Source organism: Cricetulus griseus, chromosome 4, assembly GCF_003668045.3.
Source record: "Cricetulus griseus strain 17A/GY chromosome 4, alternate assembly CriGri-PICRH-1.0, whole genome shotgun sequence".
Classification (NCBI taxonomy): Eukaryota; Metazoa; Chordata; class Mammalia; order Rodentia; family Cricetidae; genus Cricetulus; species Cricetulus griseus.
Window position 1 is genome coordinate 169,042,720 of NC_048597.1, and position 25,865 is coordinate 169,068,584.

General features: G+C 48.2%; 1 protein-coding gene across 10 annotated transcripts; it reads right to left on the reverse strand.

Annotated features, from left to right (window-relative positions):
- Positions 1 to 369: 369 nt before the first annotated feature.
- On the reverse strand, positions 370 to 25,198 carry Ppcdc (phosphopantothenoylcysteine decarboxylase). 10 transcript variants are annotated; one of them, XM_035443730.1, is made up of 8 exons: positions 24,582 to 25,094; positions 23,957 to 24,100; positions 22,683 to 22,745; positions 20,315 to 20,497; positions 7,547 to 7,642; positions 6,539 to 6,667; positions 1,219 to 1,314; positions 370 to 724 (listed from the first exon to the last, which is right to left on the reverse strand). In XM_035443730.1, the coding sequence occupies exons 4-8, from the start codon at positions 20,447 to 20,449 to the stop codon at positions 719 to 721; spliced, it is 462 nt and encodes a 153-aa protein (XP_035299621.1). In that variant the 5' UTR covers positions 20,450 to 20,497; positions 22,683 to 22,745; positions 23,957 to 24,100; positions 24,582 to 25,094; the 3' UTR covers positions 370 to 718. The 10 variants fall into 10 exon arrangements, with proteins under 10 accessions (XP_035299621.1, XP_035299623.1, XP_027270775.1 ...); XM_027414974.2 differs by lacking the exon at positions 24,582 to 25,094 and adding an exon at positions 25,103 to 25,144 and having other exon boundaries at positions 588 to 724; positions 1,146 to 1,314; XM_027414971.2 differs by having other exon boundaries at positions 588 to 724; positions 1,146 to 1,314; positions 24,582 to 25,096.
- Between the last annotated feature and the right edge of the window lie 667 nt (positions 25,199 to 25,865).

Below are 25,865 nucleotides of genomic sequence, written 5' to 3' on the forward strand. Positions count from 1 at the left end.
TCATTCAATTGTCCTTCCAGTAGGAGCATGTTTGCCTAGCTTGCTGGGCCTATCCCAGGAGGAAATGGGAGGGCCTTTGGAAAGCAGGCATCTCCTAGTGAAAGAAGGTAATAAGGCAGGACCTGGGTCTGTGGCTCTGTTTAACTTGAAGAGGATTAGATCCCAGGGAAGCTTGTTGTAATTTATATATATATAAAAAAAAAAAAAAAAAACAGTGGTGCAAGAGAAAAAGATGCCACAGACCTCACATGGAGGTGTTTTGTTTTTTAAATAAGGGGAAGGGGAGAGACCAGCCTCTGGAGATAGGAGCAGCAGAAGAAGGGGGGGGGCAGAGAGACAGGCAGAGAAACAGAGAGAGAGAGAGAAAGAGAGAGAGATGGAAGGTGGGCAGGGCCCTTTTAAAAAGGGAACATAGTGAAAGTGCACAGGAGATGCTCTTAGTGGCTGCAGCTGAGGACATATCCTGTCAGAACCCCAAGGGCAGGCCAGTACAGACGCCTGAATACTACCAAAGCTCTGAGAATTTGCCAGCCAGTCCCTCCTCAGCTAACACAGGCTCTTCATACTGGGCTGATGTCCTTCTTCATCAGCTCAGGTTGGAGTCACTGGGTGCAGGGATATGACGACAAAAATCCCAGTCAACGCTGCTAGATGCCACCACGCTGGAAGAGCACTTCTTTCACTTTATCCACAATGGTCTCCACCTCAGCCATGGCTCCTAGACCTGGAAGCAAAGTTCATCTGTGACTGAGAGTCCCCATATGAGCTAACCTTGCCTGTGGCTACCACTCATTATCTCCCCTGTTCACTTCCTACCCGGGGAACCCCAGAACAGCTCTACATGAGCTAGACCCACCCACCATATCCCCTGCAACCTAGCCCAGGACAGGCTCTGGGAGTCATTCCGTTAACCGTGTTTGTTCTATTGCCAGGGACTCCACCAGATACTTCACACATCGGTCTCACTTCAGCCTAATGATCCTGAGAAACAAGAATCAGCGCTCTGTCCATTGCCAGATGAAAACTGAGCTCAGAAAATAGTTCTGTCCAAAGTTACAATGGGGCCACTGGACCACAGAACCCAAAGATGACCCCAAAGCAGAGCCCCTTCTACAGCTCTGGGCTGAGTATGGCAAGAAGCCCACCTTGGTCTCCACACACCAGCTTCTTGCTCACACAGGGAATCTCCATGTAGCCAAAGGCCTTGAGCTGGCCCACCTGCTGTGCAGTGAGAGGGTGCTCCCACATGGCGGTGTTCATGGCAGGGCAGAAGAGTAGGGGCTTGCTGAGGTCCCAGGCCCGGATGACACAGGTCTGTGAAGAAGTGGGAGAGAGGTGTTGATGCTCTGCCTACCACTCCTCTTCAGTACCCCCAAGTCACAGCAAAACAGTTGACTAGGGATGGCTGGGTGTCACACATCTACAAAGATATGTTTTTGCATCCTTAAAGGGAGAGGGGCTGACTCTTCAGCCCACATCATCTCCCCTCAGGCTCTGGCATGGTCCTAGACACAGGGGATACTCAATCAGCACCCATGATGCCCCAGATACCACCAACAGATCTCCACTCTGAATGCAATCTCCCTGCCTAAGCCTTCACATGGGCTCACAACTGCAGGGCTGGGAAGCAATCCCAGGGGGCAGGAGGCTAGTTTCACTATCACTGGAAGGCTAGGAACCAGATTGTTCATGTTCTACTCAGCAACAGCTCTACTCCTAGGCCAAATAGACTCTGAGAATGAAAACATCCAACACATGATACCTTTTCTCAGCCATTATCTCAACTCCCTTACCGTAACCCTATAAAAGTACTGCCCCTTGTTCACAGACGAGCAAGCTGCAACTCCCTAACAAATAAACAGTTATCCAAGGTCACTCTTAGATACACACATGGTCCTGTGCAACCACCCATTGGACTACTGTCTCCCCACCTCCCAAAGCTAGACTACACCCAAGTCACACAGCAGAGCAGCTATGAAAGAACTTGACCAATTCAGATCCATCCTCCCTCCCTCCCTTTCTCCCCCTCCCTCCCTTCCTATTTTCCAACTCAGAGTCTTAAGGTTGTAAACGCTGAACTCATATAAGCTTGAGATCAAACCATAGTTGAATGCTAGGTAGGATGGCATATGCCTGTAATCCCAGTCCTCTGGAGACAGAGGAATCTCAAGTTCAGGACATGTAACAGGTATATATATATATATATATATATATATATATATATATATATATATATTAAAGAAATATAATATATAATGTATTAAAGAAAGAACTGCCAGGCAGTAGTGGCTCATGCCTTTAATCCCAGCACTTGGGAGGCAGAGGCAGGTGGATCTCTGAGTTTGAGGCCAGCCTGGTCTACAGAGCAAATTCCAGGACATCCAGGACTACACAGAGAAACTCTGTCTAAAAAGGAAGAAAGGAAGGAAGAAGGAAGAAAGGAGGGAGGAAGGGAGACAGGAAAGGAAGGGGAGGGGAGGGGAGGGGAGGGGAGGGGAAGAAAGGAAGAAAGAAAGAAAGAAAGAAAGAAAGAAAGAAAGAAAGAAAGAAAGAAAGAGAAAGAAGAAAAGGAAAGAAAAGGGCAACCTGGGCATGCTAGCATACTCCTTTAATCCTAGCCCCAGGGAGGCAGAGGCATGCTGATCTCTCTGAGTTTGAAGCCAACCTGGTCCACACAGCAAGTTCAGGACAGCACTACATAGACCCTGTCTCAAAAAACAAAATAAATAAAAATAAGAAAGAATATGAATACGTTTGATGGTGATGTGGTATGGTGGTTTTTTGAGGCAGTCTTGTGTAGTCTAGGTTGGCCTGAACTGCCTATGTAACAGACGACCTTGAACTCTTGGTCCCCTGCTTACCTAGTTGGTGGAATTAGAGGTGGGTGACCCAAATCAAAGTTCTTAGCTGAGACCCTAGCACTAAGTACAGGCTCCACACACAGGCTCCTCCATTACCCCAGGCACAGGTTCAGGAGCCAGGGACCACCTCCCAGAGAAATAGGCTCCTATGCTCAGATTACACCGGGCACCTCCTCCCGAAAGCTCCTGGGGAGACAGCAACTGTGACACCCCTCCCCAGAAATAGAGTCCTTTCAGGACAGGAGAAGGGAGCAGAGAGCAATGCAACACATAGGTCAGAGCCAGTGCCTGCCTGTCCCTCAGTGCCATTACCCTCTCCTGGGACAGCAAACAGCCTCAGAATCTGGCTGCTTGCGTCATTCCAGACACCAGAGTTGGTTTCCCACCAACTCCTCTCAGCAGGACAACCTGGCTATTAGTGGACAATTTCAGTCACACTTCCCCTTGGCTCTGTGCCACCTGCTACTTTTGCAGAAGTTGTGAGCAAGCCTAGAAGGGCCTTGATGTCTGGTGTAGGGCAGGCTGGGTTGGGTTCTAAACACTCTCAAAGCACAGCACCGGGACCACAGCAAACACCCAACTGTCTGCCCTCGGCATGGCTGCTTCCCCAGTGCTGACTTGGAGCTCAGCACTTCCAGAACAAACCACAGCTCCTCTGAAGCAACCAGCAGTAGGAAGGGGAGAGAAAGAACACTGGTTCCCACAGCCAAGGGGCTGGCACTGTGCTCAGTGTCTCAGCCTGGCCCCTGGGAACCCACTCAGGCAGGGCAGAAGGCTGGATCCTAGTCAAGAGACTAGCACTGAGCCAGACTGTAACCCTGGGGAGTCACCCCCTCTTTCTGGACCTGACAGTTTAGCACAGAGGCGAGGCCAGAGCAGACGGAGACAGACATTTCCAGGCTGTGGGCCTGGAGACAAGGAATGCAGGACAACACACAGCTGCTCTCCAGCACCTTTCTGATGCTGGAGACAGGATGGTCTGGAAAGAGGGAGTGGGCTGAGCTTCCCTTCAGGGTTCTAAGACACCCACTGAGCAGAAGGTAGCCCCACAAGGATGCTTACAGTTCAAACTGCAACACCGGAGAACTGTCTGCAACATCTGTGCTCAGGTCAAACTGTTTGAGGAAATGGTTAGTTTGGGGACATGTTCCACTGTTCAGCCAATTCTGGAGAAGAGAACCTCAAAGATAGGGAGTGTGGCAGCCTGGGGGGAAAAAAGCCAAGCTCTTAGGCCCTGCCTGCAATCCCATCACTTGGGAAGGGAAAGCAAGAGGATCAGGATTTCAAGGCCATTGGGCTATGAGATTATATTTGTTTTATATGTGTGGATGTTTTGACTGCATGTATGTCTGTGTATCACATGTGTGCCTGCTGCCCATGAAGGCCTATGGTGATAGAGTGTTTATGATTTATTAAAGCTTGCCTGAGGATTCAGAAAAGCAAAGTCTGTCTCAAGCTATAGAGATTAGGCAGTGGTGATACACATCTTTAATCCCAGCAGCCAGAAGCTAGGAGATGGTGGTACACACCTTTAACCCTAGGACTCAGGATTAAGGTAGATGGATCTCCGTGAGTCCAAGGCCACCCAGATCTACACAAGATTGATCCAGTTCTAAAGAGAAACAGCTCACACAAAGATGATCTCAGAACCTTTAATCCCAACATTAGGAAGGTATATAAGACGGGAGCAAGGTCTCAGTATCAGGCATTCATTCTCTAGCCATATTGAGAATAGGAACACCCCAGCCCTGTTAGAGGTAAGAGCTCTTTGGTACCTTGGCTGCTTTGCTTCCCTGATCTTCAGCTTGAGCCCAACATCTGTCTCTGTTGGGCTTTTATTTTTCATGTTACAAAGCCAAAAGAGGGTGTCAGATCCCCTGAAACTGGAGTTACAGACAGTTGTGAACCACCATGTAGGTGCTGGGAATCAAACCTGGGTCCTCTAGAAGAGCAGCCAGTGCTCTTAACCACTGAGTCATCTCTCCAGCCCAGCTACAGGCTATATTCAAAAAAGCAAAGGCTTGGCATATAATAATGATGATGATAACAACAACAAACAGGAAGGGAGACCAAAATTTTCAGAGGGTAGGAAGAACCCTTAAGCAGCTGGCTGGGGTTCAGCTCTGAGGTCGGTGTGTTTTAGCATATCAGCCGCTCCTAACCTGCCAGTGGGAGTCCAGGGATTTGGGGTGCATGACTGAGCACCTCCCTCACCAGTCCTACTGGGCAGTGGGGACCATGCTGTACTTGGCTCTGCTTCTCTGTCCTACCCTGGCCAGTCTGCTCCTGGCCACAGCATCACGTGGGTTCTTCCCATCCTACAATCTTAGTCTAATGATGCTGAAGCCACCAGCTACTTCCCAGAAGAGGGGCTAAGAGCCTCCTAATAAGCAGTCAAGGATAGAATGAACCCAGAGTTTCACACTCGATACACGAGCATTCTGCCACTAAAGGCTGGCTGGTATCGCTCCAGTCTTCTTTACTTCCTACTTAGAGAGAAAGCCTGCACAGGCCTTGAACTTTTGATCCTCCTACATCAGCCTCTCAAGATGCCAGGATTACAGGCTTATGCCACCGGGCCCAGGTGAGAGAACACTTTATATGTGAGCTCCTAAAGCTCCTGGTGCAGCTTCAATATTCACTTCTTCACCATTTTCAACTCTAAAATTTCAACTCTAAAAATTGGCTGAGTGTAGCACACACCTGCAATCCCAGTATTTAGAAAGCAGAGGCAGGAGGACTGCCAAAAGTTTGAGACAAGCCTGCATATTCTCTCTCTCTCTCTCTCCCTCTCTCTCTCTCTCTCTCTCTCTCTCTCTCTCTCTCTCCCTCTCTCTCTCTCTCTCTCACACACACACACACACATTAAATTCAAACAAAAATATTTATGAAAGAAAATTACTTCCTACCACATACAAGTAGTATAGTAAGTGTCTACTTAGTGCCCAGCACTGAGCATGCTCCACAGACTGATGGGGTCATTTAAGTCTACACTACTCACCATGGAGTACTCCTCCTGCCTGCATGGGTGACCCACAAGTCACTCTCCAGACCAAGCGCTCCCTGTGTCCTCACTATGAGCCTCCAGGATATGGGAAGTGAAAGATCAAGAAATGGAGGGAGGGGTGACCGTAAGACCTTCTCGGGATGATCACATAAAAAGGGCAAATGGCATTTAAGGGAGCAGTTCCCAAGAGGTCTCACGGGCATAAGCCAATCTGGCAATCACTTCTCACCTGGTTTTTGGTTTTTGGTTTTTGGTTTTTCCCCTTCTTTCTCTCCAAGCTTTCTCTGATAGATCCTTTATCAGAACATCTACATGGATTTCTAGATTCTGGGGGAAAGGCAGAACTGATGGAGAAGCAAGAAAGGCAGGGAAATCAATGGAAGTGCACACAGAGGGCAGCTGTGGTGAAGGAAGATGGAAGAGCAGGGGGCTGAGGGTGCGGCCCCTGGCTGGCCACTGAGGGCAGGGGAGAGGTGGACACTCCCAGAGAGCACTGGCAAAGCCAGACGATGCATCGGACCCAGAACTTCAGCCTCTTTGCTAAAGAGAAAAGGGCAGGGGGCTGCTGGACAGACCTTCGCCCCAGAGTAACAGATTTCCTTGTATGGTGCAATCTGCAGCTCAGCAAACTGGGAGCAAGGCTGGAGGAGAGGCACCAGGAGTCACTCACAAGTAAGTTGTCACAGATGCCACTGGCAACCTTCCCCAGAGTGTTGGCATCAAGGGGAGCCACTAGCAAGAGGTCAGCCCACCTTCGCAGGTCAATGTGGAGAACTGGGTCAGAGCGGCGCTTCCACATCTGCCAAAAGAAAGAAATGGGGGCCATCAACCCAGTCACTCTCAGTGTGTGTGTGGGGAGGGGATGATGGCCAAATAGGCCAGGTACAATAAGTTGAAAAAAAAAAAAAAAAAAAAAAACACAAGGAAACCACCTAGCTCTCCCTCAAAGTCTTCCACTGTCCCCTCTCACAGTGAAGCTGGCAAGCTTTGGCCATGGAGCCAGGAGCTTGACAGAAACCAGGCCTGAGGAAACAAACGCTCCTTGTCTCTCTGAGCTTATTCCCTTTATGGTTTGGTTTTCAAGAGAAATGACATCTGGCAGGGAACTCCTGGCCTGTCTGCTTGAGGCGGATGCTTGGGTTGTCCAAGCCAGTAGAAGGGCTCTGGGGCGGTGAGAAATGAAGGGGGGAGGGGAGGGAGGGGAGGGCAAGCCAGCCAGAAATGTTCGAGGCTGAGAATGTTTTAAAATGCCTGGCAGGGCAACCCTATGAGGCCCACACTGCTCGCCTGGCAAATCGGCAGATGCCCACCCCTCTGCAGGAGGGCAGAGGCATGGCCAGCGGCCGTGGGAAGTGAAACACTCTGGATAGCCTTGACGCTGGGAGCCACATGGACAAGGGTGGTGGGAACAGAGCTCCTCTGTGGTTTCATCAGCCCAGATAAGTACAAGGACACTCAACCCCAGGCACTGGGCCAAAGCTGAGCTCTGCCTGAGGAAGGCGGGACTACAGGCCTCCCGCAGGCCAGAAGCTAGACAGATGTTTTCCTCATTGCTTCTACCCAGATGGCCCTGACCACTAACTTGAGCCCAGACTGTTTGCTCCAGCAGCCAGGACCATAGGCTGCTAGGAAGAAAGCTCTGTCCTGCTGGAGGAAAAGCAATGGGCCCAGCACTGACCTCCCATTCATCAGCGTCACTGTAGAGGGTGACAGGAACATCCTGAGGGCTATAGAAATGTTTGGCTCTCTCAGTTGTTACCACTGTGACTTCCAGCTGTCACCAAGAACATGGAGGGAAGGAAGAAGAGAAAGACAAAAGTTACTAGAGCCACAGGCCCACATGAGGGCCAGTACAGGCAGATGCTCTCCTCAGCCTGATGGTGAACAGGATTTCCCCTTAGCAATGAACCTCATGTTTACACAGCTACTTCCGCTGTCACTCAAAGGTCAGGCCCTGCCAGGTGCAAACATGTCACTTCCCTATTTAAGGGGCTGCTGAGAAGTGAGTCACCAGCTGCTGCAGAGTATATAAAGCAGCAGCCACTTGCCACTCAGGCAGTAGAGGCCAGAGGCAGTGCAAGACAGATGACGGGAGAAAACGAAAGCCTACCATAGGCAGGAGAGGCCAGTTAAGAAGACTCATAGGACCAAGGGTTATGCCAACAGCTTGCTTGCTACAGGCCAAGGCATTAATAGCTGCGGTGTGCATACTACGTCATTATTCGTGTGCCAGTGGGGAGAGCAGAGTCCCCTCACCTACTTCAGGAACAAAGCCTGGGTGTGGGAAAGGGCCTACAGTCAGGCTCCGGGGAAAACAGAAGTCTGTGAACTCGTACAGGGGAGAATGAGTGTATCTTCACCTTACCAATTACTGAGGAAGCACTGATGCAAACAAAGAGGGTATTTAACCTGTATGACAGAACATGGCCTAGAGAAATAGCCCAGGAGGAAGTCACTGATCCAGGAAGGGAGTAGAAAGCCACACCTTAGGAGAAACCACTGAGTCAGGAAAAGGACATTAATCCATGAGGACAACTAGTAAAGGGTGACATCATCATTGACAACCAGGGCTTTGTGCAAAGGCTGCAGTGTCTGACCAGAGCTAGCCACATAGCCCGGACAAGAATATAAGCAGGGATATAAGTTGGAAGATTCCACACAGGAAATTCAGTTTCCTGACTGCTAGAGAAACACTGAAGGCTCCGATGCTGCTGGGTCCACATTCCTGCTTGATAAGAACTTGGTGATGTCAGGCCAAGGCTGCTTCTTTGCACACAGTCTAGTCACCACTCCTTCCCAACGAGGATGTTTCTCCCTGTCGCACAGACCAGGGGTACCATGCTCTGCACAACTCTTGAGAACAAAGCTGGAGCCAAGACTGTGGAGTAGCTCCAGGCCTAGGGTTCCCAGCATCACTGCTCTATCCATCTGTCTCACTTCTCCTACCTACCATCCCTAGTCCCCACACAAAACCTCAGGGATATTTTTAGATCTCCTTTAAACAAAACCAAACCATTGCTGAGAGTTGAGACCTCTCTAAGACACCCAATTCTAAGCAATGGCAAATGAGCAGGGGTGCCCTGTCCCTCCACAGAAACCAGCCATGGAATATAGCCTGGACCCACCAAGGCAGGGAGAGCAGAGGAAGCAGGAGATCATGCTCAGGGGCTTCATGTTTCCGTGGCAGAGACACACGATAATAAGGTCAAGCATGGGCTTAATAAGTTACACCATGAGAAGAATGATACACAAACTCAATCATGCATAACTTTCCAAGTAGGAGAAAAAATTCAGTCTACACAAAAAAGGAAAGGAAAGGGAAAGCAGCAGAGAGAAGATGTAATAGGTAGAAAGTATTAAATAAAGCGACAGAAGTGGTCGCATGTTGGGGGCACATTCCTGCAATCTCAGCACTCAAAAGGCAAAGGCAGGAGGATTATGAGTTCAAGGCCAGCCTGGGCTACATAGTGAAACTCTACAGAGGACTAGGGATGGGGCTGTAGCTCAGTTGGTAGAGTGCTTGTCTAACTTGCACAAAGTCCTAAATTTGATCCCAGGCATAAAGCCAGGCATGGAGGTACACACCTATAATCCTCCACTCAGGAGGTGGAGACAGAAGACGGAAATTCAAGGTACTTTTAGCAATAGTGAGATAGAGTTCAAGACCATCCAGAGATACATGAGACTGAATCAAATAAAAAGAAAAGGGGGAGGTTGGGGAAAGGAGGGTTTGGGAGTAGGCTAAGTAGTTGAGGCACTGGGTTCAATTTCCAACACTGGAAAACTACAGATGGCAGAATTAAGTCCAAATGTGGTAAATATATAATAGCCTACACTTCTGATCAAAATACACATTTTCTGGGCTGGCAGGATGGCTCAGTGGGTAAAGATGCTTACCACTAAACCTAGACATGAGTTCAACCCCTGGAATCCGATGTTGGAAAAAGAAAACTGACTCCTTCGGGTTGTCCTCTGATCTCCACTTACATGCAATGCATGTACACAACAAGATAAATAAACAAACATGTAAAGAAAAAAAAATCAATTCTCATTCAGACTGAGTGCAGTGGCACAGGCCCATAACCTCAGCTTTTCAAAAGACCAAGGCAAGAGGCTAAAAAGTCACCTTGGGAACTTAGCAAAACAGTCTCAAAATAAGATAGAAAAGGGTTGGCAGTGGTAAAGTGTTTACCTAGCATGTGTGAGCCCTTTGTTTGATATCCAATACTGCAAATAAAATAATAATAAAATAAGCTTTCAGCCAAGTAAAGTAAATTAAACTCCCAAGAACAGAGGAGGGAAATGACAGCAGTTAAGACTTGTCAACACAATTTTGGAAAATTAATGTGGAAGGAAACATTAGCAGATGAGATTAGAAGACCAAATACTAAGAGCCCACAACACCAGTGAAAACAAGCCCACCAGAGGAAAGGAAGGGGACAGCTCAGGGACCAGGAGGCAGGAAGCAGAGCTGAAGGCAGGACTGTTCTACCATCTACAGGGCACTTACAGCCTCCCAGCCTCCATCGCAACCCAGCAGCCAGACACTGACAGCCATCTGAGCTGTCAAACAGAGGCCAAACAGCCTTGGGCAACAAGTGGCTCTACAGAATGCCCAGACACTGGAAGACTCCCCTCCAGCTGAGCCCTCAACACTGTGTCTGCAGGCAGGAGACCTGTGAGGGCTTTTCTGGAAAACACAATGGTGCTGGGACTATTTGAGGGTTGCAGGGAAGGAAATGCTGAGGACCCCTAACAGAATCAGCTGAGTCATGGCAATGGAGAAATGTATCCACCCAGCTTTTCACAGCCAAAGAAGTAGAGGCCGCCAAAGAAGAGACATTTGAAGAAAACCCTTCACATGGTGCTATTTTTTTTTCTTTTTATGTGTATGGGTGTTTTGCCTGTATGTATAACCATGTACCAAGTGCATGTAGTGCCTTCAAAGCCTAGGAAAGAGTGTCAGATGCCATGCCAGGCAGTGGTGGTGCACGCCTTTAATCCCAGCACTCGGGAGGCAGAGGCAGGTGGATTTCTGTGAGTTTGAGACCAGCCTGGTCTACAAGAGCTAGTTCCAGGATAGCTTCCAAAGCCACAGAGAAACCCTGTCTTGGAAAACCAAAAAAAAAAAAAAAAAAAAAAAAAAAAAAAAGTGAAGAGTGTCAGATGCCCTAGGACTAGAATTGCAGACAGCTGTGAGCCATCATGTGGGTCCTGGGAAGTGAAACCAAGAGCAGCCAGTGTCTTAACTGATGAACCATCTCTGCATTCAGGGAACAAAAGGGACTTTGGCAAATTAAAATTATACTGAAATAAAAAAAAATTCAGTGCAGCCAGGCATGACAGCTCACATCTTTAACGATAGCACTTGGAGAGCCAGGAAGTATGATCTCTGGGAGATCAAGGCCAGCCTGATCTACATAATGAGTTCCTGAGTAGTGAGACTCTGTCTCAACGAGTGAAAAAGTAAATCTTACAAAAAAATTTAATTCAATGCAAAGCTAGGAGTGGTGGTGTATACTTGAACAAAAACATAAAACTATGAAAACAGTCAGAAGACCGATGCAGGGGGGCTAAATCTGAACAAAAAAGTCCACAAGGAAATAGCAGAAAAGGGAGGCAAAAATAAAAACATAAACAACAACAACAAAAAAAACCTGTTTAGTTAAGCCAGGTGTGACAGCAATGGAAAGCTGAGGCAGATTGTAGGGGAAGCTGTAGCCACGCCTTCTTAGGGAGCATGAGTTTGAAGCTAGCTAGAGGCACACAGTGAAACCCTGTCTCAAAAGGGGGCGCGTGGAGAGCAGGGGCAGGAGGAAAAAAGAAAATGACTGTACTCAGGAAGCCAAGGCAGGAGGTCCATGAGTTCCAGGAAAACCTGAGATACAGAGAAAGCCTGTCTCAAAAAACAAATGCACAACACAAAACATAGCCCCAAGAGCTTTCTTGGCGCAGCAGCGATTTGCAATCGGCAAAAACTCACAAAGTCCTTGCCCATGCTACTGCTAAGGCCACATCCAGGCTTGTAATCCCTCAGGGTTTTCTTGTAAGTCCCCACACTAACCAGGATTGGCTCACCGTTTGCTTGGTCTATGGCAGCTCCTAAAATCTTAACCTAGTGCTGGTCCTGGCCTACTCTCAGCCTGTACCACCATCAGTAGCCCTGAAAGACACTGATGAGGACAAGAGACCTTCCACAAGGCCCACAAGCTAGAGGAAGGGAAAGAGGGACGAAAGAGAATCAAGAATGTACCCCTTTTGTGTGTGTGACACGAGGTCTCAAGTATCCCAGGCTGGCCTTAAACTCCCTATGTAGCCAAAGATGAACTTGAACTTGTAATTCTCCTGAATGCTGGGATTATAGAGTTATACCATCACACACATTTTGTGTGGTTCTTGGGATTGACAAAGGCCTTTGAGCAGGTACTCTACCAACTGAGCTACATCTCAACAAGGATGACCTTTTTCACTGGTTATAAACAACCTCACAACATCTCCAGATGGTCGAAGATGTCCATTACAGAGTTCATGTAGGGCTAAGAGATACAGCCAGTGACAGAGAGTCTAATCCTAGGTCCTAAAGCAAACAAACAAACAACAAATAACACACACACACACACACACACACACACACACACACACACACACACACCTTAACCTAAACCCAAAATTGCTGTCTCAAATCTCAAATCTAAGATACAGCTAAAGGCTGGAGAGAGGGTTTGCTGCTCTAGCAGGGCACCCCAGTTCAGCTCCCAGCATCCACACGGCATCTCACAACTACCTGTAACTCCAGTTTCACAGGATCCAATGTCCTCTTCTGGCCTCCGCAGGCATATGCACATACTAAGACATGAATAAAGTCAATACTGCCATGCCTGCTCTCAGTGAGCCCTATAGAACCTACCTATTTATTTATTCTTTTTTATTTGAGACAGTGCTTCACTGGCTGGCCTGGAACTCAGGCACCCACCTGCCTTGTTTTAAGACAAGGTTTCGTGCAGCTCAGACTAGCCTCAAACTTACACAGTCTGGTAAAGGGCTTTTTGATTTCTTCTCTTAAGAGCTTACCACCCATCCTGAACACCGGGTCCATCTTTCTCCACTCAGAACCCTTGGAAAGCTGCTTCTTGAGCTCTAAAGACTCCACTCCAATACCCAAGCCTCTTGCCAGCTCTAAGGAAAACCCTGCTAGGGCTAGCTCACAAACAATCCCAAACTGGTCTTGTACTTGTTCAGGGGGCCCACTGGCTAAGCTGGCTGTTCACTTGCTTTCCTCTCTACAGGCCATTCAATGTCTTGGAGACTTCATGGTCCCTCCCACATCCCCACCACCTCCTGAGAATCTCCAACCAGGCATCCTTGAGTCCTCCTACTCTAAACAACAACTCTACTTGAGATTGTTCCTGCAAGATTTTGTACTACCTCTTTGACCCTGGCTACCCTCCCAGGATATACAGCCACACTGCTAGGGAGCCTTCTGGGACAATGTATTCACCTAAGGAGTGATGTGAAGAACATGTGACAGGAAGGTCCTCCCTATGCCCTTCCCCAAGCCTAGCTCTACTGGGCAAGCTTCAAAGAGATGCCATTGATCTGACTCATCAACCCTATGGGTTTGTTATTTCATTTTCATTCATTTTAGCCAAAAGGTACTGAGAGCAAAGGGTTGGGTAGGTTCTGGATCAGCACTCTAGCTCAATGTGCACATGCACGCACCAGCACACACAGACACACAGACACACAGACACACAGACACACACACACACACACACACACACACACACACACACACACACACACACTGGACTACTCACTCATTCATTCATTTGCATCAGGCAATAAATGCCAAGGAGTTATGGCAGAGCAGAAAATGCCCTAAGGGCAGGAACCCCAGTGCTTTCTCTGCTTTGTGGTTCCTAGTGGAATAGAGATGGGCATTAAAGTCTTCTCCCCCACACTGCATAACTCCTGAGTCAGCTCTGTGCTTGGTCCCCACAAAGATCCCTCTTAAGATTAGATTTGTATCGAACATTTTTAACCTGGACTTCTTTGTGTGATGTGACTGAAGCCTGGCCGGACACGATTGCATAAGCTGTCTGCATCTTGTCTAGCCTTTATAGAGATTCCTTCCTGAAACCAGTTCTCAAGTCTGGTTTCCTTTTCTCTGCTGAATCTGGAATCTGGGGCTCCTGGAGAGTTGTGGGGTGGGAGGTAATGGAAACAGAATTTGCAGTGATGCTTCCACCTCTACTTTAGGCCCCTGGTCTGGTCCAGGTTCTGGTAGAAGTCAAAGAAACCTGTGTAGAAATACTTCACAGTCATAGCGTAAGAGAAATCCCACAGCCAGAGTCTCCACCTCTATCTCTGTTCTTTACTAGAAGCCTGTAGCATGACCATCTCTAGTTATGACAACCAAAACCTGTCTCTGGACATGGTTCAATGTTCCCTAGAGACACAACTGTTCTGGTGGAGAACCATGGACCTACAACATTATCCAATAAGAACTCACAGCAGTAATGGAAACGTCTCACCAGTTCTGTCTAATGTGGTCATCAGCAGTTATAGGTGGCCACTGAGCACCTGGAATCACTACACAGGCAGAGATGACTGGGTATTTCTACCCCTGCATGTGAAGATGTCCCCACAGGAACAAAGAAAGGACTTTAAAGAGGAAATACCTGCTGTATTATTTACTTTCCTGCTGCTGTGGTAAACCACTATGACCAAGGCAACTTGGAGAAGGAAGGGTTTATTTGGGTTTATGGTTCCAAGGGATAAGAGTCCATCGTCATTACTGTGGGAGGGTCCCAGAGTACAGGACCCTCTGCCTGGGCCCAGGGATGGCTGCATCTGGCAGGTGTACATGGAGTTTATTCCCTAGAATTGTGGGTGAGAAGCCTGCAGGTAGAGGAAATAGAGGCCAGCCAAGCCAGCTGAGGCACAAATACAGGTCTCAGAGTTTCCATACCAAGACCACATAGGTGGCTGCCACATAGAAATTAACTAGAAAGGAGAACCCAAGCTAAGCCTGGTTTCTTTTACTCACTTCTCCTTGCGCGCGCACACACACACACACACACATACACACGCACATGCACACAAAGCAGAGCCTCATGGCACAGTCCTGTAATTCAAGCCATCAATGCCATTCTGAGCTACATAGAATATGCCTCAATAAATACATAATATATAAATAAATATAAACAAAGGGCCAGTGGGCCAAATCTGATGACCTGAATTTGATTCCTAGGACTGCACTGTAAAAGTAAAGAAACAACTCCTTTGAGTTGTCAACAGACTTCCACACAGGCACTGTGGCACATACACACACACACACACACACACACACACACATAAATGTAAATTAAAAAAAAATTTAAAGGAAGAAAAAACAAAAAGAATGTTCCATAACATGTCCCACCTCAAACTTCACTGTCTTAAAGAATACAAGTACACATAGGGTAGAAAACAAAAATTTTACAGAATGATACAAAATGAAGCCCATCTCCCTCCACAACTAACTACCTCCAAAGAGAAAAAACTGCAGGTAGTCCTAGATATGTAAACATTTAAAGGCATATTACATATATTAAGAGCCAACAAATGGGCTGGGTGTTGGTGGCACATGCCTTTAATTCCAGCACTCGGGAGGCAGAGGCAGGCGGATCTCTGTGAGTTCAAGGCCAGCCTGGTCTACGGAGCGAGTGCCAGGATCAGCTCCAAAGCTACACAGAGAAACCCTGTCTCGAAAAACCAAAAAAAAAAAAAAAAAAAAAAAAGAGCCAACAAATATCTTTTAGCATGGGCTGAAGACTCTGAACTCTGTCCTAACTGGCACGCTCAGAGGCAGTCACAGGCAAGGCATAGGTTGGTGTATGCAATTATGAAAAATACTGCAAGAAAAGGAGGCATGCCTTGGTATAAGTGTGTGGTCAGAACACTATGGAGTTCGTTCTTTCCTTCTACCTTTATACGAGGACTGAACTCAAGGTGTCATCTTGTATTGTTGGGCCATCTCACCTAGCCCATCACTTTTTAAATTTGCTTTGATTTTTTGAGACAGGGTTTCTTTGTGTAGCTCTGACTGTCCTGGAAATCGCTCTGTAGACCAGGCTGGCCTTGAACTTGGAGATCCGCCTACCTATGCCACCTAAGTGCTGGGATTAAAGGCGTGTGCCACCACCTCCCGGCTAAATATTTTATTTTTAAAGTTTTAATTATTGGGGCTGGAGAGATGGCTCAGAAGTTAAGAGCACTAGCTGCTCTTCCTGAGTTCAATTCCCAGCAACTATATGGTGGCTCACAGCCATCTATACAGGGATCTAATGCTCTCTCCTGGTGTGCAGGCATACATGCAGATAGAACACTCATACATAAATAATTAACTCTGTGTGTGTGTGTGTGTGTGTGTGTGTGTGTGTGTGTGTGTGTGTGTGTGTACAGATTCACAGAGGTCTGATCTGATCCCCAGGAGCTGGAGTTACAGGCAGCTGTGAGTCACCCAATATGGAAGCAAACTCAGGTCCTCTGGAAGAACAGTGTGCACTCTTAACCACTGAACCATTCATTGTTAGTCCCAAAGATGTGAGGAGAAAGACCACTGACCCAAATCATCATAGTCAAATTAATTCAAGGAAGCTTCTTGATCCATGTGGATGGGCTGCCTCCCCCTAAGGCAGGGTTTGAGAGGTCAGCATTAGATGTGAGGAAGACAATGTTTTGATAGCTCAGGGGTAGGGGACTTCCAATGTGGGATTTGGTGGGCAAAATAGGCAGGGTTACAGGAGCAGACCATCATAACAAGTTAGTCCTAACAACCTCCTGAAACAAAGATAGGGTTGCCGGGGGCCATAACAGGGAGTCATATTAAGGCAGCAGTAACAACCCTTTTGAAACAAAGGTAGGGTTGCAAGGTCATTAACTTTTTGAAACAAAGGCACGATTTCCGTTCCTGGAACATGCAGTATATAGAACCACTTACGGTTACAGGTGGGGCATAGCCCAATCTTATTTTGCTCCTCCCATCTTTGGGATCATTTCATTGTTCTAATCCACTTCAGTAACCCACTGGGAGTCTGCACCATGAGTATGCCATAGCTCTGTGCTGGTGGACTCAGGGTTTATTTTCAGTTGTCTTGAAATCACCAACAATGCTATAATGAGCATCCTTGAACTTTTGCAACCATAGGACTTAATTCTAGAAGCGAAATAAAGGCTACAAGCATTTAAATTTCTTCTGTATATTGACAAACTAACTGGAAAAGCAGAATCTACTTCAGTAAGACCCTCCTTCCTCGTCTTCAGCCCTGGGTGTCCTGATGGGCATGCTAGAAACTTACCTTTCTATAAACCCAAGGACTACCAACTCCCTCCCTCTGGCTCTCAATCCTGCTGCCACCTGCCCTGAAAGGTAACTCTGATATCTGTTTTCTCTTCCCAGATCAGGCCAGACTTGCCCACCAAGGTGCAAACAGAGTTGACAACCTGAATGAAAACGCGGTCCACATAACAACTATGGAGTTGCAAAACATTCTCCTAGATGGCCTTTGGGTCCTAGTCCCTTTTGTCTTCACATCTAGCCAAAAAGACCCTCAGGATAAATCACCTGCAAGCCTGCCTTCATGTCACTGCATGGACAAAATGACTAAGGCTAAGAAAGGAGGCAAAAACAGAAGTAAACAGGCTCAAAGTCCCAGTGCCAGGAAACCTCTATGCTTCTTCCCTCTTACCCACCCCGCTTTGAGATAGGGCCTTACATAAGCCAGATTGGCTTCAAACTGGGCATGTGGCTGAGGATGACCTTGAACTTCTGACTTTCCTGCCTCTGCCTCTGTGCTAGGATTACAAGCTTGCACCACTACTCTTTGGTTTTATGTGGTGCTAGAGACCACAAGTCTAGGGCTCTGTGCATGCCAGGCAAGTAGTCACGTGAGCTACATTTCTAGACCTTACCTTTTTTTTTTGAGGCAGGAGATGCAGCTGAGGCTGACCCTCAATTCCTGTTCTCCTGCCTCCACCTCCCAAGTGCTCGGACTACAGGTGTGTGCTACCAGGTCTGGCTCAGAGCCTCTTTCCTCCCACCCCTTACTGTTTTACTCTTCAGTCTCACAAAGGCGCCTGGGCTTTGCTGGTGACTTCTCTCAACTGTTTATGTGGAAGGCCAGCAGCTAAGTCCACCACTTATCCCTCCTTACTCCACTTGCCAAAGGCCCTCACATCTCTCTGACCTGCTGTGGGGTGACAGCACAGCCTCCAGGCCAGCGGCTCTCCCAGGACACCTGCACATGCTGGCATGCCGGGCATGGTATGCCTGGCTATCTGCAACCCACACCCAGATGCTTGCTGACTAGTCACAAGCTGATTGTCCTCCAGAGAACCGGGGAAAGCCTTGTTCGCATGAATAATCAACCCAGCAAGGAGCTGAGGGTGACTGCTCCAAGTGACCCAGAATCCACTATAAAGGGGCGCACTGGGAAGTACAGTACTCCCAGGGAAGAAACTAGAGGGAGGAGCACTGGGAAGGGGGGGTGGTGGCCATCACATAAACTAGGATCCACCCCTGATTACCATGGGCAAAACTGGGTTTAGCCAGCTGCCAATCTTCAGGATGAGGACGTGGGGACCCTCACATACAAAAAGGGACCGTAGTTCCAGGGGCTTTTCCCATGTTGGGTGTCTCATCGACCTCAATAACTGAAGCCATTTGGTGACCCAAAGGCTGTGACATAGAGCAGAGGAGGGGTGCCAGACAGGAAACACACACTGTTAAGTGCTTCCACGTGTCAAGCTCTGAGCCAAGTTGCTGTCAAACTGTGTCAACTGCCCTCCCCTTCCACACCTGGGGGTTGGGCAGGACTCATCCCTACTTGGAAACAAGAAAGGCAGGCTCCTAGAGTCGAGTGAGGGGTTGGCCTCCACAGTTCAGTGCCCTCTGGCTGCCTCACTTGGGCTCTAACCCCAGCCAGAGAAAGAGCGGGCCGAGGCCTGCTCCAGACATAGCCTGTCCTCCCTCCCAAGGGCCCAGGCTAAAAAAGCCTGGGGTGGGTGGAGCCACCACCCAGCAGGCAGCCCTTTCCTCACACCCCCACACATGTGTGGGCTGGGAGGAAATGGTGGAGTTGCCATTCCCTTGTGCTCTGAGGCTGCCCATCTGTTTCCTGGGATAGGACTCCCCACCCCCATCCTCCTACCCGGAAACTCAATTGCTCTAGAGCTATGGGAAAAGGAACTATGAGTTCCTCTCTCCCCAGGGAACCCCTTTCCAGGCCTCCTGCCCTCCAGGCTCTAGCTATTAAGCTCCAACCAACAGCCCTGGGCTCATGAAGCAGACAGCAGCCATAAGATTCTCTCTTTTCCTGGCTGTGGCATGGTTGGCATCTTCTTCACTTATTTCAGCCTAGGAGGGGAAGGACTTACAGAGAGGAGGTAACATTCTGGGTAGAAGTTAGTAGAAAGTAAAGAAACAAGTCTTTCCTGGAGTCCCCCCCACTGGAAGGCCTCCACGCCATCCATCTGTGTGAGAGGAGCGCCCTCTGCTGGATATATAATATACAGCCACTAGGTGGCCCCACCTCAGAGGCTATGCTGACACAAGGAAAACAATCTCTGTTTTAATGTCTGTCCCACAAAATTAGTGATGGATTAACACAAGCAGTGTCCAGTGCAGCCTCTGATCCTATGTTAAATGAGTTTAAATGGAGAATAAAAGCAGCTGGGTTGGCTGTGGCCAACCCAAAGCAATGGGCATTAGGAGGAACACAGGAACAGCAGCAGGAGGCTACATGGACCCACAGAGGATTCTAGAGAAGTGAGACATCTACCTGCTGGAGCTGACAATATTCCAATCTTTGAATTTCTGCTCCTGAATCCTAATATATAAAACTAGTCAAAGTGGAGGTGGCCTGGCCAAGAGGGAGAAAAATCTCCCATTCTGTTACACTGCAGTGGCTTCTGGACTATCTCTGAGCACCAGAGGAAACTAGATTCAAAACAAGAGGTTTGGGCAATGAATGGCCCGAGGCTTTCAGTGCGTTTGACAGGACAAGCAACATTTCTAACAAGGTTGGAGGGCAGAGCCTGAGAGCTGAGGGAAGAATGGAAATGGCAAGGGAGCGCTGAAACTCTTCACCCTTCTCCAGACCACTTTCCTACCACAGGGCTTCATAGATCCTCAGGGAATGGGATCCAAACTCTCCATTCACAGTGCCCGTTCCCCGTCTTCCTCACACTGCTCTGCCCACACTATCTCATTTAATCTAGCTTCTGCTTACCTTGTACCAGTCTGTCTCCTGTGTGCCCCGCCCACCAGCACACATAGACAATTCCTTCTTACACACCAAGGTTAAGGAAAAGAACAGCCCATGCACTGCAAAAGTGGTTTGGCCCTGGAGCACTGACTCCCTAGTGCCCGAAGCCACTAGGCTTGTCTTGAAAGGATACTCACCCCGGGAATGTCCAAAAGCTTTGACACCAGAAGAGGCAGCTTCAGGGCAGCAACGCTTCCAGTGACACCCACAAGAACATGGAACTTTCTCTCCGTTGAGGGTATGGCAGCTGGGCATGGGGCCCGTGGTTCCATGTGGGGTCTGGTGGTTTTCTGAGAGTCTAGAGAGCCTGGTATTAGAATCTAAAACAGAATAAAAGGCATCCTCTTCATTCATACAGTCATACAACAGTCTGTGGTTTGCCCTAGACCATCTAGATGCTGGGGTTGCTGGGGTTTTCAACAGTCCCAGCTTCTGGGAGAAGAATGTGATGATCGAGTGAGGCCTCTTCTCCATATGATGCTGTAAGCACCACACACCTGTGCCATGGCTGCCCAGCGACTGCCCCAGAGATTATGTCACATAAAGATGTCATTCAGGCTGAGCACTTTTTCAGACAGGAGGAAGTTACTTCAAAAGGAATAACCCTGCCAAGCGAAGAGGTCTGAAAGAGAATGGCGGGTCTGGGGAACAAGGTATAGGTTGAGAGAGAAGCTGAAGACCCATGAGGGAGTTAGAAGAGCCAGTCAGGCTGCATGATCAGATCCGAGCCAGAATGTCAAGGGTGGTGAGTACCTGGTGCTTTGATATGGGAAAGATGATACTGAAGCTGGCAATGTATGGAGGGGGCCATGGCTACAGGTGAAGACTGAGGGAGTTACTACAGTGAGCCTGGCTGACTGGTAAAGACAATGGATAGAGAGGATGAGGTCCAGAGATATTGGTGAAGTAGAACCATAGGCAAGAAGGGGGCTGCTGCAGCCATGAGACTTGCCTCTGGAACTCTGTCCCCTATTTGTGAACCAGGCTGGGAGCCAAACTACAGGTTAATTTCTAAGAGCCAAACACAAAGCAGTAGACCACTTCACAGGAGCAGCTGGTTGGGTTCTTCCTCTGGCAAGGGCTCTTGATGCTGGGCTGATACATACACCAAAACCTCTACTCTGGCAGCTGGGCCAGCACACCTCAATGCACCAGCCACGGTCACTGAGGATTGACCTCTGGACAGAGAACTGTGGAGGACAGCTGCCTTTGGAGACTCTGGGGATGAGTTTGAGATGACACTTTTCTAGAATGAACCTATCCAATGATTTCTCACTCGATTTTGTTTCCTTTGCCTCTTCCCCTACCAGCAATTTCCCTAGAAATCACCAACCACCACTCCCCTCACTTCCAGAGTCCTGAATATCTGCTGAATGAATATATTACATTCAGAAACCTGTCCTGTGAGACAGGAGTTCTGGGTTCTGTCCAAGGTAGTACTCCTGACCTGGTGTGTGACCTTGGGTCAGAGTCATTCCCTCCCCAAAACTCCTTGTTCATGTGAAAACATAGGGATAGAACTGCTGATTTCTGAAATTTCCTCCAGTACAACCTGAGTCAATGCAGAAGACAAAGCTAAGTGGCCCTTTCTACAAGACAGAAATTCTAGATGTACTCCAAAAGATCAAGACCACTATGGAAGGAGAACCCAGTAACTCCAGCTCCCTCCATGCCTGGGTACCCACAGGAGCCTCTGGCATTTGCCTGTAACATTTAGACATAGATTCGTAAGAGCTGAGGGGACGATGGCTACCCCATCTCAAAGGGATTAAGCACAGACTGGTTCCCCTAAAGTTCAACTTGCCAGCGCTCTTTAAAGATTTACTTTACTTATATATTGACTGTTTATGCGTATAGGTGTTTTGACTGCTTGTCTATGCATCAGTTGTGTACAGTGCGCACAGAGGCCAGAAAAGGGTGTCAGATCCCCTGGAACTGGAGTTACAGATGGTTATGAGCTGCCATGTGGGTCTAGGGAATGGAACCCAGGTCCTCTGCAAGAGAAGTATGTGCTCTCTTAATCACGGAGACTTTTCTCTACCTCCACCCCCAGCCCCAGCCCCTGCTGCCAACACTTTAAATCTTTTCTGTAATTTGGAGCCTCAACCAGGACCAGGCTTGTCCTTGTTACAGAAATGAGTCCACCAGAAAGTCTGGGGAGCACTGTTGACAACTGACAAAGTCCATGGGACCTACTAGCCACTTTCCCAAATGACATCACTAGTAGGTGAGAGATGCGTTTTGGTTTTTGTTGTTTAATTATTTTATTTTTAATTATGTGCCTGCAGGTGACCATGTGCACTTGAGTGCAGATGCTCTGAGGCCAAAGGCATCCCATCACCTTTGAGTTGGAGCTTGGGGCAGTTGTGAGCTGCCCGGCACGGGTGTGCACAGGTAATAGGAATGGAACTCGGCTCCCCTACAAGAGCAGCACATGCTCTTAACCACTGAACCATCTCTCCAGTTCCCTGAGAAACATATTCTTGATTCTCCAGCAAAACTTACCTGTCAGTCCTCAAACCTTGACCCTGTCCTACTTCAGTCAAATGGTGCAAAACAGGGAGAGTCCTGCAAAACAGAAGCACAGCTTCATCCCTGCAGTCCCTGAACCTCAAGAAGATAAAATTCCCACGGGTCATGTTACAGAAAGCTGTCAATCAAACTGGAGGCAGGACTCTGCGCTGCTTATTCCAACCCAAGATACGATGCTTGATCTGTAACCAAGTTTTGCTCAGGACCAAAGCCATTCTTCTGGGGGGGGGGGAAGGTTGGGGAAAGAGGGAGACTGATTTATAGTTGAAGAATAGAAACTAGATTATTTAACCAATATTTGGAATCGAGGTCAAATATGTTCAACCTGAGAGTCCCAGGGGAAGTGAGAGCTGGTCAGAGTTTGCTCTCCAAGATCAAATTCCAAGCCAATTCAGTCTCTTCCTCCACCCAGATCCTATTAAAGATTTTTGGAATTTTCATTTATTGACAGTCAGGGTGACTATAGGCAGCACCTCGATTCCCTACCCCTGCCACTAACAGGAACTGTGAGCAGTCCAGGAGAGTGGACAAGCAGGCAGCAGGCCGTGACTGAAAAGTCATGATTCCTCCTGAGCTCGGGGGACAGGGGCACCGAGCCATGTAGGAGAACCACAGCCAGGACACTGCACTTTCTCCATCCTTCAGAAAGATGGGAGGACCCTTTGCTTTCATAATAAACCTAACCTCCAAACCACAGCAATAAGAGAGAAGCTGTTTTCTACACTTTAAAATGGCTCACAATTGTGTTTCTTCCTAGCTGGTGGATGCTGCACCTCCTGATGCTCTGCAGCACAGGTTCTCCAGCAGTCAGGACAGCTAGCTCTCCTCCCTATACATGGAGCTCACTGGTTTGAACAGACAAGTCAGTACATGTCTGTGTTCCCTGACCTCTACATCATGCTTGTCCAGGCATGTCCAGGAGCTGAACATTGTAATATCTAATTCTCTCCCACCACTACTGACCTCCCGGGAAAAAGACTCAAAAGACAAGCTTGTTTTATCATATGATTCAGTGTTCCCTTTAAACCTCCGGAGTCAAACTTGAGTTTCTCGTGGCTATCCTTGAACTCAGGGTTAATTTTTCTTTCCACTCCTCACAGACTGAAGTGCAGGTACAGGAAGACGCCTATATTCCCAATGTGAGGTCTACAGCTTATTGCTAGACCAGTCTTAAAGCAGCATGTGCAGAAAACGCGTTTTTCCTATTCTTATTTGACTTGTATTATAACCACAGAACTTAAACTTACTCTTATGTGTAAGAAAAAGTGGGGTGTGATGGCACATGCCTTTAATCCCAGCACAGGTGAACAAGTAGGCAGTTTTCCATGAATTCAAGATTAGTGTGGTCTACACAGTGAGTTCTGGGCTAGCCGGGGATACACTGAGAGACCCTGTCATGAAGGGAAAGGGAAAAAAAAGTAAAAGAGAAAGAGAATTTAAGACAGTGAGAACACACACACACACACACACACACACACCGAGAAAAGGGCCTCAGCGTGTGCCTTATCAATCTTCTGTTTAATCAAGGTCAAACTGAAGTTTCAGTTTCATGGATATCTGCCAGTAACAAAATGGGCAAGGATGTAGCCAGAAAAATGTAACCACCCTACACCAAAACCCATACCGCCCGGCACCTAAACCCCTTTTAAGGTGTTAGGAAAAGCAAGGAACGCTCGTTCTCATTCAAAACGCTGGGCACAAAGCTCCTACAGTTCATTTGGGTACCTCCTGAGGACACATCTCGGAGCAAAACCCCCAGTTCCCAAGCACCCACCACTTCCCGAGGCTCTCTCCTGCCCATTAGCTAGTTCTGGCTTCCAATATTTGATCAGGAAATTTTTTCAGACAAAAAAAAAAAAAAAAAAAACTGACCTCACTCTACTTTTTAAATGCCGCTCCGCACGTTTAGGGATTAAGCAACTAAACACTCCCAGGGTTTTTCTTTCTCTAGTTTATTCATTTAAAATAGCTTGAGGCAAGTTGGCTCAGTAAGGTGGCTTGCAGCCTCACACGGTGGAACTGAATCTCACAAGTTGTATGATCTCCACACGCATGCCGTGACAGCACCCCATCCAAAATAAATGTAACTTTAAGACCGTTTTCACATCGGGACGCTCCTGGATCTCTTAGGACGCAGCCTACGCTGCAGTTTTCAAAGGTAAGCGTCGAGTGTGGGTGTCCTGGCTGCGCCTCTTTCAAGGATAGCGCAGGTCAGCGGGCGCAGGTGCGGCTGCTGTCCCCCAACCCTGAGCGCGAGAGCACGCCGGTGGCCCCACATCACACACATAATCGCACATCCACCCTCGCTCGGACCCACAGCCTGAGGAGCTTCTCCCACCGCCACACCACGCCGATCCCCGGGACAACACTTCCCAGCCCCTTCCACCGCTCACCCGCGCCAGCCGCCCCAAGTATCGCGGTATCTAGGCGCCCTTACCCTCCGAGTCTAAAGGGCACGCGAGAGAGCTACGTGAACGCATGGCCTTCTGGGAGCCGTAGTCTACTCTGCCTTCTGGGAGTTGTAGTCACCGGAGCTCGCTCCAGGACCTACATAGTTGTGTGATTTGCCAATTACCCCGCGCACCTGTTCAGAACTCTGGCACTTAATTCTATTTACTGCGCCTGTTCTAAAAGGCAGTTCGGCTCTTGAGACAAACAGGAGTACAGAAAATTAGAGGCTAAGAATGAGGAAGCTGCAGGACCTAAGCCACAATCCTAAGCAGGAAAGCCTTGTCATTGAAGGGGTCACTTGGAAAAAAAATTTTTTTCTTTTTAACCCTGGCTGGTCTGGAACTCAGACATCTACCTGCCTCTGCCATAATGGGATTAAAGGAGCGCGCTACGGCACCCACGGTTACTTGAAAGGTATCTTGAGGAGTGACCAGCACAGAGGATCTAGACAGCATTCCTAGTGAGTACACTTGGCAAAGACTCGGCATATTGGAATAGTTTTCATCACGCTGGAGCAACCACAGGTCTCAAGAACTTGTGTGCATGGAGGCTGCTGAATTAGCTTCAGGTGATCCCCCAGGGGAGCTGAGGAAGGGCCTGTGTTCCAGTCCTACCATTGCCAGCAGAGCACTTTATTTCTTCTTCTTAACTGGTAGTTGTGGCATGTACTTCATGGCCTACTCAAGGCTGCTTTAGGGAAATGAT